This window comes from Giraffa tippelskirchi, chromosome 6, assembly GCF_054371585.1.
Source record: "Giraffa tippelskirchi isolate mGirTip1 chromosome 6, T2T-mGirTip1v1.2.pri, whole genome shotgun sequence".
In the NCBI taxonomy this organism is placed as follows: Eukaryota; Metazoa; Chordata; class Mammalia; order Artiodactyla; family Giraffidae; genus Giraffa; species Giraffa tippelskirchi.
In genome coordinates, this window is record NC_137280.1 from 124,110,394 (window position 1) to 124,130,675 (window position 20,282).

Below are 20,282 nucleotides of genomic sequence, written 5' to 3' on the forward strand. Positions count from 1 at the left end.
ACATAGTAGTGTATGTTAATACACTAGTAGTGTATGTCAATCGTAATCTCCCAATTCATCCCGCCCTTTCCTTCCCCCTCTGTGTCCACATGTCTGTTCTCTATGTCTCTGTTCCTGCCCTGCAAACAGGTTCATCTGTGCCATTTTTCTAGATTCCACATAATATGCGTTAAAATACAATATTTGTTTTTAGGAGGGACTGTTTTAAATCTGACTAGGGTGTTGTGTATATGCCATTAGGATCTACTAGGCAGGCAGGGAGAAACTGATGATGCAGGAGAGAGAAGGGAAAATCGAAGCTTTCCTTGAGATGAGCAGCAGGGCATAGATGGAGAATGGCCTTAGCTGGGAGTAGGGAAAGCTCATTCCTCATGACAGGGTGAACTGGAAGGGAAGGATGTCAGAGGTGGGTGAGCTTAGCCTCCAGACAAGAGAGGATGGGGGCTTGGGTTAGACTTGGAGATGGAGACAAGGAGAGATATTACAAATGTACTGTGGATGTGCAGTCACTAGCACTGGTTGATGGAGTCAATGTCAAGGTGAAAGCAGGAGAAGTCTCTAGGATGAGGCCAGGAGAGGGGGGAGGAGATGGTGGGAGAAGCTGTGCTATGAACCTCCAAGCTGAAACAAAGATAAGTTGTTTTGCAAGAAAAGCTTGATTTCTCTCACACTTGGGCTGCTTGAGGTTTCGCAGTGGGAGTGCTGGGGAGGTGAGTTGGGGCCGGATGGTGGAGGACTTGAGGGACAAATGCATGGATCGACATACTATTCTGAAGACCAGCAGTGGCGGGGAGGCCCTGCCCATTCTCAGATGTTGAACAAGCCTCATATATTAGAACTTTGAAGGAGCACCGAATACAACTCAGGTTTAGTCTAGATTTGCAAATAGTGATGAGGGTTTTCCTGCCCACGAGACTTTTGACTAGTCCCTTCCCTTGATCTGAAGGATGACGTCTTTCTTTCTGCTTGGCCTGTTTCATTCTGCTTTGAGAAGGGAGAAGACTTAAAGACAGGCTGGGATTGTTCTGACCTCAGATAGGTCACACTAGACCTGCAGAGAAGGCCTTGGAATGGGGCTTTGGCCCGCCCAATCATAATTCTTTTCTGATTGGAGACAGAGGCTGTGGGAACAGATTTTCTGGTCAAGGGCAGGCTTGGAGGCCCTTTTGATCCAAATGTTGGTGAGAGGAAGGGAGGAACTGAGAACTTGAACTTGGAGGTCCCAAATCATCCACATCAGTTTGGCTTTGGAGTGTTCTGGGCATGTCTCTCTTTCTCTCCATCTTTCTTTCTGTCCTCCCTCCTTCCCTCCCTTCCTCCCTTTCTTTCCCTCTCCCCTCCCATTCCCTTCCCTTCTCTTCCATCTCTCTTTTCTCTCTCTGGTATATATCTTTTGGCCTAGTGGCTGTTGTTCATTTACCCAGTATGATTTTACTTCTTTGCAACTGATTGTCTTACTTTCTCATCCCGAGAGAGATTGATCTTAGTAGCTGTTTCACATGGACTTGAAAGTGTATTCTGCAGTTGTTTATTGTAATGTTCTATATGTGTTGATAAGGTCAAGCCTTTTAACTATGTTGTAAAAATCTTTTATGTCCTTAATGATTTTTTTTACTGTGGTAAAATGTATAAGACATAAATTTACCATTTTAACCAGTTTAAGTTGTGCAATTCAGTGGAATTAAGTACATTCACACAATGTGCAACCATCACCGTTCTCTGGTTTCAGAACTTTTTCATCACCCCAAAAGGAGACCTTGTACCCATTAGCAGTCACTTCCCATTCTCTCCTTCTTCCAGCCCCTGGCAACTACTCGTTTGCTCTCTGTCTCTATGGATTTGCCTCTTCTGGATATTTAATATGAGTGGAATCATACAGTACATAGCCTTTCATATCTGGCTCCTTTCACTTAGTGTAATGTTTACAGGGCTCATCCATATTATAGCATGTGCCATAATTTCATTTGTTTTTATGGCCTAATAATATTCCATTGAATGGATATGCCACATTTCGTGTATCCATTTGTCTTTTAACGAATATTTGGATTATTTCCACCTTTTGGATATTGTGAATAGTGTTACTCTGAACATTTGTGTACAAGTTTTTGTTTGAGACCTGTTTTCAATTCCTAGGAGTAGACCAGCTGCATCATATGGTAATTCTATGTTTAACTTTTTGACAAACTGTGAAACTTTTCCTTAGTGGCTGAACCATTTAGAAATCCCACTAGTAATGTATAAGGGTTTCAATTTATTCACCTCCTTGCCAACACTTCATTTCATTCTTTTCTTTTTTAGTGATAGATATTCTAGTCAGTATGAAGTGGTAACTCATTTTGGTTTTAATCTGCATCTCCCTAATGACTAATGATATTGAGCTTATTCTCATGTGCTTGTGGCCATTTGTATATCTTCTCTGGTGAAATATCTATGCAAGTACTTTGCCCACTTTGAGGGGGATATATAATTATTATTTAAAATTGTGGTAAAAATATTAAAAATCATGGTAAAATATGCATAATATGAAATTTACCATCATTGCCATTTTTATGTATATTTTACTAGTATTAAATCTATTTACATTGTTGTGCAACAAATCTCCAGAACTTTTTCATCTTCTTAAGAAGTTTAAACTCTTTTTCTTTTTTTCTTTTTCTTTTTTTATTGAAGGATAATTGCTTTACAGAATTTTGTTGTTTTCTGTCAAACCTCAACATGAATAAGCCATAAGTATACATATATCCCCTCCCTTTTCAGCCTCCCTCCCATATTCCTCCCCATCTCACCCCTCTAGGTTGATACAGAGCCCCTGTTTGAGTTTCCTGAGCCATATAGCAAGTTTGCAGTTGGCTGTCTATTTTACATATGGTAATGTAAGTTTCCATGTTACTCTTTCCATACATCTCACCCTCTCCTCTCCTCTCCCCATGTCCATAAGTCTATTCTCTATGTCTGTTTCCCCATTGCTGCCCTGTAAATAGGTTCTTCAGTACCATCTTTCTAGATTCTGTATATATGTGTTAGAATACGATATTTATCTTTCTCTTTCTGATTCACTTCACTCTGTATAATAAATTCTAGGTTCATCCACCTCATCAGAACTGACTCAAATGTGTTCCTTTTTATGTCTGAGTAATATTCCATTGTGTATATGTACCACAACTTCTTTATCCATTCATCTGTCGATGGACACCTAGGTTGCTTCCATGTTCTAGCTATTGTAAATAGTGCTGCAGTGAGCAGTGGGATACATGTGTCTTTTTCAATTTTGGTTTCCTCAGGGTATATGCCTAGGAGTGGGATTGCTGGGTCATATGGTGGTTTTATTCCTATTTTTTTTAAGGAATCTCCAAACTGTCTTCCATAGTGGCTGTATCAATTTACATTCCCACCACCAGTGCAAGAGCATTCATTCCCTTTTCTCCACACCCTTTCCAGCATTTATTGCTTGTAGACATTTTGATGATGGCCATTCTGACTGGTGTCTTTTGCTTTTCTTTAATTGGTCTGTTTGTGTTTTTGTTGTTGAGTTGTAAAGGTTCTTTATTCTAGATACTATACTCTTATCAGATATATGGTTAGAAAAAGTTTTCCCTTTTTGCAGGGATCATGTGTTTTCTCCTTCTCTTCATTCTATTAATGTGGTGTATTATGTTAATAGATTTTTATATGTTGAACTACACTTGTACTCCTGGATACGTCCCACTTGATCATGGTATATAACCCTTTTACAATGCTGCTATTTTGCTAGTGTTTTGTTGAGAGTTTTTACATTTATATTTATAGGGGATATTGTTCTGTAGTTTTATTTTCTTGTGAATTCTTTGCCTGGTTTTTGTGTCAGAGTAATGCTGACTTTATAGAATGAATGAGGAAGTGTTCTCTCTTTTTCAGTTTTTGGATAAAGCTTAAGAAGTACTGTGTGCTCAGTTGCTCAGTCGTGTCTGACTCTTTGAGATCCATAGGACTGTAGCCTTCCAGGCTTCTCTGTCCATGGAGCCCTTCAGGCAAGAATACTGGAGTGGGTTGCCATTTCTTCTTCCAGGGAATCTTCCTGACTCAGGCACTGAACTTGCATCTCTTGTGTCTCCTGCATTGGCAGGCAGATTCTTTACCACTGCACCACCTGGGAAGCCCCAAGAAGTATTAATGTTAAACATAAGTTGCTCAGTCATGTCTGACTCTATGACCCCATGAACTGTAACCTGCCAGGCTCCTATGTCCATGGAATTCTCCAGGCAAGAATACTGCAGTGAGTTGCCATTCCCTTTGCTAGGGGATCTTCCCAACCCAAGGGTCAAACGTGGGTCTCCTGCACTGCAGACAGATTTTTTACCATCTGAGCCACCAGGGAAGTCCCAAGTATTAGTATTAATTTTTCTTTAAATGTTTGGTAAGCTTCACTAGTGAAGCCATCTGGTCTTGGGCTTTTCTTTTGTGAGGTTTTTGATTGCTGAGTGAATGTCTACCTCTTTTTAGGTTTATTTAGGTTTCCTATTTATACTTGAGCCAGTTTTAGTAGTTTGTGTGTCTCTAGGAATTTGCTTATTTTATCTAGGTTATATAATTGGTTGGCATTAATTGATTGATATTAGCAAATTAATTGCTTAGGATTCTTGTTCTTGTTACTGAGAAAGCAGTGTTAAAATCTCTAACCAAGACTGTGAGTGTCTTTCTCTTTTTAGTTCAATTTTTGTCTTTTACTTTTTGAAACTATATTATTAGGTACATACAAATTTAGAATGTTTATATCTTCTGGTAGATTGACCCTTTAATTATTATGAAATGTCTCTGTAGTAATGTTTCTTGCCTTCAAGTCTATTTTGTCAGTTATTAGTGTAGTTATACTGGAGTTCTTTTGCTAGTATTTGCACGCATATCTTTTCTATCCTTTCCCCAAGATTTCTGTCTCCTTATATTTAAGAGATGCCTATTAATCTTTGCCTTTTAATTTGACCATTTAATAAATTACTAATGTATTTGAATTCAAGCGTATCAGGTTACTCTTCATTTTCTCTTTGACTCATCTGGTCTATATTGCTTATTTTTTTCTCCTTTCTTGCCTGCTTTTGGATTATTTAAGTATTTTTTTAGAATACCATTTTCCCCTGTTAGTTTGTTAGTTGTGAATTCTTTTAGAATTCTTTTTGTGGTTTGCAATATAGATCTCTCACTTTATTAAAGTACTTTAACCATGTCCTAGGAAATGAAATAACCTTAAAATGCCTTAATTTATTTATCTTCTCAACTTACATACTACTGTTATCATCCTTTTAACTGTTTGTATCTCTTTCTATATTTTATTCCCCAGAAAACTTTATTATTTTTATTTTTCACAGTCAGTAGTTGTTTAGATTTAGCTACCCTTTTTGTTGCTCTTCATTCCTTTCTGCTTCGCCAGGCTTCCATCTGGGATAACTTTCCTTGTGTCTGAAGAATTTCCTTCCTTTCTTAATTTCAAGTTTTGAAGTGTGACTGGCGTGTTTCCCAGGTCCCTGTCCTTGGTGGGCCCCGAGTTCCAATTTTCGTTTTCTAGTCCTTTTGACCCGGAGAAGGCAATGGCACCCCACTCCAGTACTCTTGCCTGGAAAATCCCATTGACGGAGGAGCCTGGTAGGCTACAGTCCATGGGGTCGCTAAGAGTCAGACACGACTAAGCGACTTCACTTTCACTTTTCCTTTTCATGCACTGGAGAAGGAAATGGCAACCCACTCCAGTATTCTTGCCTGGAGAATCCTAGGGATGGCGGAGCCTGGTGGGCTGCCGTCTATGGGGTCGCACAGAGTCGGACACGACTGAAGCGACTTAGCAGCAGCAGTCCTTTTGACCACTCAGTTGCTCACCCTTTTGTCCACTGCTTGAGAACTGACAGATGCTTTGAAGAGGAAAGCTGCTCCTTGTCGGCCTCCCCTCTCCATGTTTCTCTTCTTTGTAGGACCTTTGCCCTTGAAGTCCTCATTGCTCTTGTATTTCTCCAATGTCTTTGCACAGATGTTTTATTAATATTTTGACTAGCAGTTGTTTCATTTGCAACAAGAGAGTCTGTCATTACTAGGATTATAACTCTTGCCTGGTAATTTTTTGATTTTGTACCCACCCCTTACTGATGGCTTGGGAATGTTCACTGTGTGTGTGTGTGTGTGTGTGTGTGTGTGTGTAACTCAGACAATATGATCAACATTTCCCTCATGTTCCTCAGTTATGACTGTACACATAAATGACCATATATACATACATACATGGATATACATGTAAAATATACACATAGACATATGAAACACACATTAAGGCATTTGTAGGATCATTTCTCCTTAAACCTTTGGAAAAGCTGTAGAAAATTCTTGTTCGTCAGCTACTTATAAAACTTTCTATCATTGTTTTCTGAATTATTTCCTGTGGTGTGTGAATGTCCCACATGGTGTTAATAGAATCATTGCTAAAATGGAGCAATTGAGAAACTACATAGAATCCTCTCCTTGGAGACTCTCAATACCACAGAAGCACACTGAAAGCTCTGAAACATATAAACTTAATTGATTATGAAATCCTTCAGGGGGAATTCCTATTCTCATCTATAGGTGAATCTTGGGAAACACTGCCTTATAGCAAACCTAAATCCACCAAATCCTACACCAATAAATATCTAGTGTTCAAGGGACTTTGTCTTCTCAGTGGTGAAGTGCCATCAGTGTTTCCTCAAACATGGACATTGCAAGGAGAGTCTGAAAGTATGCACATCAGATGGTGGATTTTGGGGGCTGGAGCCCCTCTTCTAATCATTGGTAAAAGCAGAAATTTGGGGTACAGTCATTCCAGCTCTTTGTTTGTGCCTCCTAGAGTGAAACCATCTGCTCAGGTTCCCTTGGTCCCAGTGCAGCTCAGCATGGGGTACCCATGTGTGTTGGTGGAAATTGATTTTTGATTCTCTTAAGACCAAACTCTCCCTCACTTCACCTACCTCTTGGAGGTCTTGCCGCCCCTCTGTACAGGTGAGAGGGTGAGACAGTTGTGACGGAATACACAGAGCTTCTGCTCAGGAGTCAAGAGGCCTGGGTTCAAGTCCTGGTGCTGTGACCTTGGGAGAGTTAACCATGGAGTAGCGGGTGAGAGCACGGGCTTTGGTGTCAGACACACTCAGCCCTTCTACTTCCTTGCTGTGTGATCATGGGCACGTCACTTCACCTTCCTGCACCTCAATTTCCTTACCTTCAAGTGGGGATAATAATAACACCCACCCAACCTTCTCTTTGTTGTGAGAAGGAAATAAGATAATGCATGTCGAGTATAACACCTGGAACGTGCTAGGCACTCGGCAAATGTCAGCTGTTATTTCATCTAACCTGACTGCTTCATCTGGGTTTGAGGAGAACCCCAACCTCTCATGATGCTTGAGGATCAAATAGAACCTTGAATGTGAAAAAGAGTTTTGTAAACTCTTGGAGAGACAAAGGGAAATTCAGGCAGTCTTTTTTCATTACTGCCCTTGATGCTGCCTCATCCCTTCTGGCCGGGCAGGGCAGGGTGTGGAGACCATACCAGGCTCCATCCCTACTCTCAGGCAGAACCATTTCTCCATTACAGAACATTGGCAAGAAGATGTCCTGCCAGCAATTCATTGCCAACTTGGACCAGCTGAATGATGGCCAAGACTTTGCCAAAGACCTGCTGAAGGTATAACTTTCTAAGGGTCCCCATGCTCCCAGCTGTGTTTGGGGTGGGTGGGAAGGAGAGAGGTTTCTGCTCCACTAAATCCTGATGGTCCAAGTTCTTCATTCTGGGGTCAGGGTAATGATGGCTTTGGGACAGAGGTAGAGACCATCCAGCTCAATACATGACTAGTATGTGTTCCCTGAATTAGGCAGAGGGTAGGCTTTGTGAGATTTGTTTTTAGTGCTCCACTATCATTTCTGTCAAGATAGTGCTCAACACTGCCACCCACTGTCACAGCTGCCACCGCCATCACCTTCACCTTACCCTTCTCACCACCACCACCTTCACCACAATCATCAGTATCATCACCACAGGGAAAAGCCCACTCATTCCTTAAACATCAAAAGGAATCTAGTTTTCTTTTGAAAACTTTTGAAAAGTTTCTTTTGAAAAACTCTGGCTTTTCAAGTTTGGTCAGCTCTCCACCTTGGAGGAATAGGAGCATGTTTGGGGGGATAGATATGAGTTCAGTTTTAGAGGATGAGTTAGAGGGAACTGATGGTATCAGGCGGGCAATTGGATAGTGAGTCTGGAGGTCAGAAAATAAACATTGCCTTCATCACTCTTACCATAATTATGTTCTTCACTGTCAGGAAGAACTAGTTAAAAGTGTATTTGTAAGTAAAAGAAAATGATCCCAGTCCCTTCACCCACCTACTCCCCATCTACTCATCCACCCATCTACCCATCCTCCCATATATCCATCCTTCCATCCACATACCCACCCTGCAACTTAATCATTCACCTGTCCCTACACCTACCCATTCATCCATCACCCACACTTTCTCTCCCACACAGTCCTCTATACACACGCACCCACCTATTTCTTGGCCCATTTACATACTTACCCACTCATTTACCTACTCATCCTCAAGTCTATCCAATCATCTAAACAATACTCACCCACCCCCATTCATTCACCCATCCAATAAATAAGTGTGAATCAAACACCCACTTTGCCCCACTGGCTGAAAGGTACTCCCTCACTGCATCCACATCGCTAGAGGTAGATGGACTCTGACTCTTCTTTAAACTCCTCTCTTTCCCCCTCTCCTAGACCCTTTACAACTCCATCAAGAATGAAAAACTGGAATGGGCCATGTGAGTAGTGCCCATGAGCACAAATATGGGGAGAGAATTACTGAGAGTGGGGCGGGGGAGTGGCTGATGATACAGGGAAGTCTTGCTGGTTACTCTCCATGGTGCTGATTTCTCCCACCCAGGGCCCTGGTGACCCCTGACCAGCTGGCCAGCTCCTGCTGTTGAGTTCCCCTTTGGATTCATTTTCTGTCTTGATAAATAGTGTGCAGTTTTACAGCTATGGAATAGATTAAACTGTGACTTCAGTTTCATGATGTTCACAACAGGTTTTCTGTTCAGGGGATATTGCCACTAATTTCAATGATGATATATATCTCTTTCCCCTTGGGGAGGTAGACAGACATGAGCTCTGAGTCCCTTTACAACTCTAGTAATATGACCATATTGAAGTGGTGACTGCTCTTGGCAATGGGGAGAGGTGACTGCCCCCTAACTTCTTCCCGAGAGGGCAGTGAGACCTGGAGGAACCCAACCATCTGGAAAGAGGTGTGGTGACCTTGCTGACTGGGGAGACTGTAAGAGGCTCCTGGGGAAAGTTTCCACCCCACTCTGCTGTACTCCCCAGGGCAGCCTGGGTCTTGGGGTCCATGTGAAGGTCCCAGGCAGGGATCGTTAGGAAACCCAACCCAACTGGGGAGAGCTGGCATTTTTCTACCAGGGCTCCAGTGGGGAACCTAGACTTTAGGGGCCTAATCTACTGACCTTCTGTCCCTCATCATGTCCCTGGGACTTGGGCAGTCTGCCCATGGGTTACTTCGCCCTGGGGCTGGGCTTTCAGAGAGGTGAAGGAAGACCAGGGGTAAGTCTGAAGGTAGTAAGGTCTCCAACTTTGTGATCAAAAATGAAGATTGGAGCTTGGAGGCCAAAAATCAAATTTCAGAGGACGAAGGTCAGAATTGGAGACTCAGGTCAAAGGTCTGGATCTATAGTTGGAATTGAAACCCCTTTATCTCTGTTCCTCACCTCTAACTTGCTTCCAAAGGAGTGTTTGGTGGGGAGAGGGCATGTTGGCATGGGGATGAGGCCTCTGTGGAGGTGGTACTCAGGCCTAGCACTTTCCTAGTGATGAAGATGAGCTGAGGAAATCACTATCTGAGCTGGTGGATGACAAGTTTGGGACAGGCACAAAGAAGATGACACGGATACTGGATGGTAGCAACCCCTTCCTGGATGTCCCGCAAGCTCTCAGTGCCACCACCTACAAGCATGGTGTGCTGACCCGGAAGACTCACGCCGACATGGATGGCAAGAGGAGTGAGTGTCAGGCGGGGAAGGGGCATGGGGAGGGATGCTAGTCCAGAGAGGGTCTGCACCCCCTTGGCTGCTCCTCTGGGAATGCACATGCCAGCAGACATGTAGGGGGACACAGGGGAGGAGATACTGGGATGGGTGTTATGCCCACACTACCCATGCCCCCTCTCCCTAGCGCCCCGTGGGAGGCGTGGCTGGAAGAAATTCTATGCTGTGCTCAAAGGGACCATTCTGTACCTGCAGAAGGTGAGAGATTCCCCCAGAATCTTTACCCAGGAAGGGCCAACTCAGCCCCTGCCTTCTGGTGCGCAGAGGGTCCTGGGAAAGGCCTAGGACTTATGCAGATCTTGGATCCTCCCACATCAAGGTCCTGACTTTGGCTCACCAAGGGCTTTGGTGGTTTCAGAGAAGGGCCTTTTAAAGGGGGTTTCAGAGGAGTAAGGCCTGTTCAAGCTTCTGGGGCCGACTGGGGTGCTGGGAGGAGTGCGTGGTGATTCTTGTTGGGGTGGGCGTGGTATCAGAGTGGCAGCAGCTGAAAGATGGTGGGATGTGTAGGGACAGAGAGAAGGAGAATGACAGGGAGGGACAGTGAGGGTGGAGGTACAGGTCAGTAAACCAGAGCCTGGTGATGACAGAGGTTTGCCCACCCCTGGTCCGGGCTGTCCAGGATGAGTACAGGCCTGACAAAGCCCTGTCCGAGGGTGACTTGAAGAATGCCATTCGTGTGCACCACGCTCTGGCCACCAGGGCCTCTGACTACAGCAAGAAGTCCAATGTGCTCAAGCTGAAGACAGCTGACTGGAGGGTCTTCCTCTTCCAGGCACCGTAAGTAGAAGTGGGCACCCCCTCACTCCCACCCTGGGCTCAGGACCTGCCCCACACCCTTGCCTCATCTACCTCAGGGGAGGTGCCCTTAGCTTCCCTGGCACAGCAGCCATGAGAGCAAGTGTAATTGCTTGGCACAAACCAACAGCTCAGGTCCCTCCTGACAGCAGTGTTTCTCAAGCGTGATCCCTCAGCATCTCCTGGAAAACTTGTTAGAGGGACTTCTCTGGTGGTCAAGTGGTTAAGACTCTGCTCCCAATGCAGGGGGCACAGGTTTGATCCCTTGTTGGGGAACTAAGATCCTGCATGCTGCCCAGTGTGGTCAAAAATAGCCCCAAAACTCATTAGAAATACAGTTTCTGTGGTCCCACCTTAGACCTCCTGAATCAGAAACACTGGAGGTGGGCCAGCAGTTGTGTTTTAATAAGACCTCAAGGTGATTCTGATGTGCACTGAAGTCTTTAAATACAAGGCAGATGGACTCTTTGTAAATCATCCTCCACTTAAAGTTGGGGTGATGGGCGTGGAAGACTCACCCTATGGTTTCTCCATAAGGCCTTCTTTCTACACCCCTGCACCTCATCCTTCTGTGACTTGAGATTTGGGTTTCATGTGTCAGATGAACTTAAAAGTGGGGAGACTGGCAGGTGAACTCTGAGGATAGGAGTGGACGTGCCAGGCCAGGCAGCAGGGCAGGGCCGGGAGGGCGGAGGTGGGGTGACCAGTTGCCCAGCTGCCTCTGACCTCCCCTGCTGATCTCAGACTCACTAGCTCCAGGCTGTTAGCTCTGGACCTGGCTGGGCCACTTCATTTTCACACGGAAATCCAGGTCTTGTCTGGGAGCTGGGACATAAGGGAGCTCCCTACGCAGACATGACCAGGCCCATCTGCCCCCATCCTGCCACCTTCCCTCACCCCTTTGCCCACCTATGTGGAGGTCTTTGTGCTCTCTCTGTGCCTGGCTGTGCTGGGTGCTGGGTGGGTGATAGGGAGTCCTATTGTGAGAAGCCGGTGAGCCCTCCCCTCCCCTCCCGTCCCCAGGAGTAAAGAGGAAATGCTGTCCTGGATCCTGAGGATCAACCTGGTGGCTGCCATCTTCTCAGCACCCTCCTTCCCCGCTGCCGTCAGCTCCATGAAGAAGTTCTCTCGGCCTCTGCTGCCCTCCTGCACCACTCGCCTCTGCCAGGTACAAGCTCCTGGGCTCATGACACCACTTCCCCCGGCTCCTCTTTCAGCAGTGCCTACCCAGTGCCTGGTCCTGGGCTGGGAGACAAGCTGAAAGAGCAGACATTCTCCTCCATTCCCCACCCACACCCACACTTACACATGGGGAGACTGAGGTTGCACCCTGCATAGTGGCGTGGGTGTGCCAATGGCGGTGTGTCCTGTGGATGTGGTGTGGTCTGTGGGTGTCCTGTGTGTCTGAGCATGAATGGTTGTGAGTGTGTGTGTCGTGGGGAGCGAGTGAGAGGCGAGACTTGGAGAACCCTTCATCCAGCTGCTTCCCTCATCTACCCTTACATGTTTCTTTGTAATCCTTAAAAATCTCCTGGGCTTCCCAGGTGGCTCAGTGGTAAAGAATCTGCCTGCCAGTGCAGGAGCCACAGGAGACATGGTTTTGATCCCTGGGTTGGGAAGATCCCCTGGAGAAGGAAATGGCAACCCACTCCAGTAGTCTCGCCTGGAAAATCGCATGGACAGAGGAACCTGGTGGGCTACAGTCCATGGGGTTACAAAGAGTTGGACACGACTGAGTGCACACGTGCACACACACACATCAATACTCCATTCTTCAGGGAATTTTTTGAGAGGAGAGGATAAATGCTGGGCTACTACTTGCATGGTGGAGAGTAGGTCAACGCCATGCTTTCCATTCTGTCAGGGCCCGTTCCTGATGGGCCAGTGTCCGGGGTCTTCTCTGTGGATCCCCTGGGGCTGCTGCTTATGTCCACAGCTGTGCCAGCACTCTTGGTGCTCCCCACACAGGCACACCTACCATTCAAGTACACGCATGTTTGTGTGTGTACACACACACACACGTACGCACACACATACACACATGCAGCCCAGTGCCCATAAGGCACAAAGGGGGTCTGGCTGTCCTGTGGCGGGTGGGATGTACTGTTCACTTGTCTGTAGTGACAGTGTCTCTGCCTGTCTTTGGGTGTGATCCTGGGTCTGTGGCCCTCAGATGTGTCTGGACATGAGTATGAGAGGCTGTGTGCATCGTATGAAGCCCGGGGAGCCGGGCTGAGTCTCGGTGATTGTGTGTCTATGTCAGGGAAGGTGCACACACAAGAGTGAGGGCCTTGCATCTCCTGAGCCTGCAGGGGAGGCTCCGGGGGAAGCTGATGCCGATGGTGGGAGGAACGAAGGAAGGCGGTGGAGGTGCACTCGTTCAGGCGCAGGCCTGGCTCTGCCCCTGCGTGCTGGATGCCCCTGGCAAGGCCTCGGTTTCCCCTTGGGGAAGCAGCTCTCCTTTGGATGAGACCCATCCCTATGACCTCCCGAAGGTGGGACCTCACCGTCCACAACTTATCTTGGCAGGAGGAGCAGCTGCGCTCTCATGAGAATAAGCTGAGGCAGGTGACTGCTGAGCTGGCTGAGCACAAGTGTCACCCGCTCGAGCGGGGCATCAAGTCCAAGGAGGCTGAGGAGAACCGGCTGAAGGAGCATTATCTCACGTTTGAGGTGGGCCCATCACAGGAGGATTTGGAAGGGCAGGGCTGGGGCAGGAGGAAGAGGCCAGCTCCTTCCACATCTTTCCACAGCCAGGGACTCCTGCTTTGGGAGCACTCCTCTTTGGGGGCTCCCCTGAAGTCATGAACTGCAGTCACCTGTGGGCCAGTCTCTGCACAGCCCAGCTGCACAGACAACTGTGCCCTCACTTGTGTTTCTACCAGAGACCTCCCTGGTCCTCTGCATCCTTCTTCAAGCCCCTGCCTCACCTCCAATTTCTGCATAGGCCCAGCTTCTCGGGAAGCTTCTACAACCAAACCACAGAGCTCACAAGCCCTCTCCATGTGACTTTCCCCCTCATGTCTCAGGTGCCTCTCTCAGTGGGTTTATCACGCAGAGCACCTTGGTCTCTCCTTCTGAGCTCTCCCTTTCTCCTGTTTTGTCTCTGCCCCCTACCCTGCTTCTGCCCCACAGTGCCCTGCCTTCATTGTATGAAGGATGACGGTGGACTGAAGGGAGGAAGGCAGGAACCACTTGTCCATTTTGGACTGACCTGCACACGGGGGTGGACAGATACAAGAGAGGCTGAGACCAAGCCAGGAAGTCCCTGGAGCAGAGGGGCAGGGAATCACCCATCTCAGTTTCTAGATTTCCATGCTGACTTTCTGTTGTGGTGTAGAAGAGAGAGGATAGATACATCCTGCCTTTTGGAAAAACATAATGCTTTATAGCTTTCGGAAACCTTCTCAGATCCACTCTCTCTGCAAGGTAAAAAATAACCATGCTGATTGCCAGGCATGATTCTCTTCACTTCCCTTATGTTGACTGATTTAATCCTCATATCAACTATATGATGTGGGTTTGTTATCCCCATTTTACAGATGGGGAAATTGAGGCTTGGAAAGGTTGGATCATGTGCCTGAGGCGACACAGTTAAGTGCAGGAGCCAGAATCCTAACCAGGCGACCAAGTGTGCCTCCAAAGCCCTGGTCTTTCTCACCCCCAGCCTGGCTTAACTGGGGGGTGAAGTGGCAGGGCAGATGGACTATAGGGGAGGTAGAGCCCAAAACGAAGAGCTTTTCAGGTTCTGTGGCAGAGCTGGGTGAGAACAGAATGTTATGACCCTTAGTCCCTGCCTCTCCCAGGGTGGTGGTAAGGGCCTGAAGCTCTGAGTCGAGACCTCAGACACTGCCAAACCTCCCTCCTAATTGTTTACCAATTTACAGCCCCTTTAACAGCTCATGAACACACCTCTCTCTCCATACCCTCAGCAACACTAGACATAGTCTTCATTAATCTGATAGATTTAGGAAGTGGTGTCTTATTGATGTTTTAACTTGGTTTAAATTTTTAAAACAACTGTGATTAAAAAGCATAGCATAAGATTGATCACCTTAACCATTTTAAGTATTATAGTTCAGTAATGTTAAGTTTTTTCATATTCTTGGGCAACTAATCTCCAGAACTTTTTCATCTTCCAAACTGAAACTCTATAACTATTAAACAACATACTCCTCAACACCTTCCTCCTGGCCCTAGTCCTCTACTACCACAGTTCTACTTTCTGTCTCTTTGAATGTGACTACTCTAAGTGCACAGAATTTATATTTTTGTGACTAGCCTGTGTCACATGACAAGGTCTTCAAGCTTCATCCCTACTGTAGCATGTATCGGAATTTCTTTCCTTTTGTTCTTCTGTTGTATTTGGACACCATGTTTTGTCTGTCCTTTCATCAGCTGATGCACATTTGAGTTGCTTTGATCTTTCGGCTACTGTTAATAATGCTGCCATGAACATGGGTGTGCAAATGTTTCTTTGAGATCCTGCTTTCACTCCTGCTTTTATGTCCAGAGGTGGAATTGCTAAATTGTATGGTAATGTTATTTTCACTTTTCGAGGAAGAGCCATACTGTTTTCCATAGTAGCTGTATCAATTTACATTCCCACCAATAGTGTACTTGGATTCTAATTCTTCAGCATCTTTATCAACACGCTTGTTACTTTATGGTTGTTTTTTTTTTGATAGTGGTTATCTTAATGCATGTGAGGTGATAATCTCATTGTGGTTTCAATCTGCATTTTCCTGATGGATGATGATGTTGATGGAGAAGCTCTATATAGTCAGCAAGAACAAAACTTGGTGCTGACTGAGGCTCAGATCATGAACTCCTTATTGCAAAGTTCAGGCTTAAATTGAAGAAAGTAGGGAAAACTACCAGGACATTCAGGTATGATCTAAATCAAATCGGTTATGATTATACAGTGGAGGTGACAAATAGATTCAAGAGATAAGATCTGGTACACAGAGTGCTTGAAGAACTATGGACGGAGGTTCATAACACTGTACGGGAGGTGGTGACCAAAGCCATCCCCCCAAAAAAGAAATGTGAGAAGGCAAAGTGATTGTCTGAGGAGGCCTTACAAAAAGCTGAGGAAAGATAAGTGAAAGGCAAGGGAGAAAAGGAAAGATACACCTGACTGAATGCAGAGTTCCAGAGAGTAGCAAGGAGAGATAAGAAGGCCCTCTTAAATGAACAATGCAAAGAAATAGAGGAAAATAATAGAATGGGAAAGATTAGAGATCTCTTCAAGAAAATTAGAGATACCAAGGGAACATTTCATGCATGTTGTGACATGACATTTCATGCAAAGATGGGCACAATAAAGGACAGAAATTGTAAGGACCTAACAGAAGCAGAAGAGATTAAGAAGAGGTGGCAAGAATACACAGAAGAACTATACAAGAAAGGTCTTAATGAGCTGGATAACCATGATGGTATGATCACTCACCTAGAGCCAGACATCCTGGAGTGTGAAGTCAAGTGTGGCTTAGGAAGCATTACTGTGAAAAAAGCTAGTGGAGATGACAGAATTCCAGCTGAGCTATTTCAAATCCTAGATGATGTTGTTAAGGTGCTGCACTCAATATGTCAGCAAATTTGGAAAACTCAGCAGTAACCACAAGACTGGAAAATGTCATTTTTCATTCCATTCCCAAAGAAGGGCAATGCCAAAAAACATTCAAACTACGATACAGCTGCACTCATTTCACATGCTAGCAAGGTTATGCTCAAAATCCTGTAAGTTAGGCTTCAACAGTATATGAACTGAGAATTTCTAGATATACAGCTGGGTTTTGAAGAGGCAGAGGAACCAGAGATCAGATTGCCAACATTTGCTGGATCATGGAGAAAGCAAGGAAGTTCCAGAAAAACATTTACTTCTGCTTCATTGACCATGCTAAAGCCTTAGACTGTGTTCAGTTCAGTTCAGTAGCTTTGTCGTGTCCAACTCTTTGAGACCCCATGAACCACAGCACGCCAGGCCTCCCTGTCCATCACCAACTCCTGGAATTTACCCAAACTCATGTCCATTGAGTCAGTGATGCCATCTAACCATCTCATCCTCTGTTGTCCCCTTCTCCTCCTGCCTTCAATCTTTCCCAACATCAGGGTGTTTTCAAATGAGTCAGCTCTTCGCATGAGGTGGCCAAAGTATTGGAGTTTCAGCTTCAACATCAGTCCTTCCAATGAACACCCAGGACTGATTTCCTTTAGGATGGATTGGTTGGATCTCCTTGCAGTCCAAGGGACTCTCAAGAGTCTTCTCCAACACCACAGTTCAAAAGCATCAATTCTTCTGCATTCAGCTTCCTTTATAGTCCAACTCTCACATCCATACATGACTACTGGAAAAACCATAGCCTTGACTAGACAGACCTTTGTTAGACTGTCTGGATCACATCAAACTGTGGAAAATTCTTGAAGAGAAAATTCTTACCTGTCTCCTGAGAAACTGTATTCCAGTCAAGAGGATAGAGTTAGAACTGGATATGGAACTGACTGGTTCCAAATTGGGAAAGGAGTATGTCAAGGCTGTATATTGTCACCCTGCTTATTTAACTTATATGCAGAGTACATCATGTGAAATACCAGGCTGTGTGAATCACAAGGTGGAATCAAGAATGCCAGGAGAAGTATCAACAACCTCAGATATTGGCATATATACATATACCTCAGATATTCTACCACTCTAATGGCAGAAAGTGAAGAGGAATTAAAGAGCTTCTTGAGGAGGATGAAAGAGGAGAATCAAAAAGCTGGCTTGAAACTCAACATTTAAAACATTAAGATCATGGCATTCAATTGCATCACTTCATGGCAAATACAAGGGGGAAAAGTGGAAGCAGTGATAGATTTTATTTTCTTGGGTTCCAAAATCACTGTAGATGTTGGCTGCAGCCATGAAATCAGAAGATGATTGAAATTGGGCTTTATTTTGTTGTTTAGTTCTAGGAGTTTTTTCCCCCTTTTACTATTCTGGATACTAGACCCTTACTAGATTTATGATTTGCAAATATTTTTCCCATTCTGTAGATTTCATTTTCATTCTTTTGATTGTGTTCTTTGATACAGAGGTGTTTTAAATTTTGATAAAATCCCATTTGTCTATTTTTACTCTCATTGCCTATGCTTTTGCTATCATATCCAATAAGTCATTGCCAATTAATTTGGGTTTTTAAAATTATGAGTTAAATTTCTGTGCATGCCCTTTGCCTGTTTTTAAAATTGTTTATCTCCTTTTATTGATTGGTGAGAATTCTCTAAATATCAAGGAGAGAGTCTTTTGTCATATAAGGTACAAATGTTTTTTTGCAGTTTGTTGTTTATCTTTTGACTTTGTTTTTGGCCTTTCTCTGCTCTTTTCCCAGAAAAGCCGTTATGAGACCTATATCCACCTCCTGGCTGTGAAGATCAAAGTGGGCTCTGATGACCTGGAGCGGATTGAGGCCCGGTTGGCCACCCTGGAGGGGGATGACCCTTCACTCCGCAAGACACACTCTAGCCCTGCCCTCAGCCAGGGCCATGGAACTGTGACTGGCAGCAAAGCCCCGAGGGATACCACTGGGCCTGATACTTAGCTGGCAAGGATGGGCAGGCCTCAGAGACAGGCAATTCCCCTGGAGGGGCCAGTGAGCACAATTCCAGCTAGGGACCACTCAGACAAGCTCCAGACAGTTGTTAGGCAGCCAGAGGGGTGTGGAGAGCCTTGGGGGCTAAGGAGATGGAGATGCTATTCATGGTGTTGATCTTGCATCCTGGGGCTGCTCTGGGCCTCAGAGCCTCTCCCCAGCCCTCACCTCCCTCTCCACCCTGGAGTCTCAGTTTATAGGCCAGTTGTGTGCATGCTCTAGACACCATCTCACTGGAGAAGCAGGAAGGGCGGTTGGCTTCCCAGGCTCTCCTCTTCTCACAAGTTCCTCCCCGCATCTCCCTTGTTTCTGAGGGCAGGTCTCAACTCCAGGTCTCAGTTTGGACTCCCACCCCTCCTCCTCCTTCCTCTGAGTTGACCAGCAGCAGGTCTGCAGACCACCAGCACTGTCCTCTTCTCCCTTCACTCAGCAGCACTGGGAACTGCACCCCGTTCTCCTGCCTTGCCCGGCAATAACCCAGCTCTCAGACCTGTCCCTCAGTGCCAAGCTGTCTCCACTCAAGTCCACCTCACCTTCCATCCATCAAGACCACTACTGCTTTCTTTTATATGGACATAAATGTATATATATAGGAATTATATACATATATAACCTACTCCTTTAGAGATGGTTTTGGAACTGCTATCAGAGGATGAAATGAGGTATGGAAAAGCCTATCTCAGATACACTTGTTAGCGAGGAGGGCTGCTCTTTGGCCCCTGGAGGCTCTGACTCTCTGGAAGAGTAGAGATAGCGTGACCTCCTCTCTCCCTGTTTCCCCTCTTCCGGCTGACCTGTGATTTAAACTGCTCTTACAGTTAATGCTTTGGAATAAATAGTGTGTGTATGTGCTGCCCCGTCTGTCCCACAGGCGTCCTGGGGTGTGAGTGGGATGGGACCACGGCCCTGCTTATATTTTGGTCTTTATGTTGGTGCTGCCAGGTCTCTTGGGCCCAGAGGTGACCTCTTGTCCAGATCTACTGCTACAGGAATAAAAGACACTCTGCCTTGCAAATAGTCACTTGTCAACAAACCCAAAGATGTTTGGTGGGGGAAGCTTATGGAAGCCATTAAATCTTGGTCTTGGGGAAATGTGGAATGACAAGTTGTTGATTGTTAGGCTGATATTTCTTACACTCTTTGATTGACTCAGAAATGCTAGTTAAGGACATGTCTGGAAAGGATAATTTGCCACGTGATGATCACAGACTAGCATCTTTTAAACTCTGCATTCCTCAGACTGACAAGTGGTGGGGGTGATGGCACCCTCAATGCAACTGTGACGAGTAAATCCTTTCTATTTTTTAAACAGATTACTGTAGTTTGGCCAGCAGTTTGACCTCAGTGGTAATATATTTAGATAACAAGATAAGCCAACCTTGCAACTAAGTACCCGACATTTACAAGCCCACTCACGTTTGATGCAAGGGACCTGTGAATCTGTGGAGAGATGTAGTGATTTAAATCCAGATTATTTAATTTGGATCAGCTGAGTGTATTTTATAACCAAACCATCTGGCACCTTCATTTTGCTGAGGGGAAGTTAATGTTCATTTAAGTGAAATTGAAAGAGCAATGTGGCAACATAAAAAGCTCTCTGTACTTTTCCTCTATGCTCTCAAAGATCCTTTGAGTTTGGGGTCTGCTTCCCACCCTCCACCTCTTGAGGGTGGGTGAGTGAAGGCAGAGGAGCAGGCTCCGTCCGCTGCAGACAGGTGTGCTTCCCTGAGCACTAGTTGTGC

The 20,282-nt window shown here is 45.4% G+C and overlaps 1 protein-coding gene across 4 annotated transcripts in view; it reads left to right on the forward strand.

Annotated features, from left to right (window-relative positions):
- The window catches only part of PSD2 (pleckstrin and Sec7 domain containing 2), a 60,084-nt gene extending 40,529 nt beyond the window's left edge, over window positions 1-19,555 (forward strand). For all 4 annotated transcript variants that reach the window (XM_081505221.1, XM_081505223.1, XM_081505222.1 and 1 more), the window contains 8 exons: window positions 7,583-7,672; window positions 8,769-8,812; window positions 9,876-10,066; window positions 10,239-10,309; window positions 10,731-10,888; window positions 11,930-12,074; window positions 13,436-13,579; window positions 18,280-19,555. In XM_081505221.1, the coding sequence (XP_081361347.1) occupies window positions 7,583-7,672; window positions 8,769-8,812; window positions 9,876-10,066; window positions 10,239-10,309; window positions 10,731-10,888; window positions 11,930-12,074; window positions 13,436-13,579; window positions 18,280-18,489 (1,053 nt within the window). In that variant the 3' untranslated portion in view covers window positions 18,490-19,555. The remainder of the gene's footprint in view (window positions 1-7,582; window positions 7,673-8,768; window positions 8,813-9,875; window positions 10,067-10,238; window positions 10,310-10,730; window positions 10,889-11,929; window positions 12,075-13,435; window positions 13,580-18,279) is intronic.
- The last annotated feature ends 727 nt before the right edge of the window (window positions 19,556-20,282 follow it).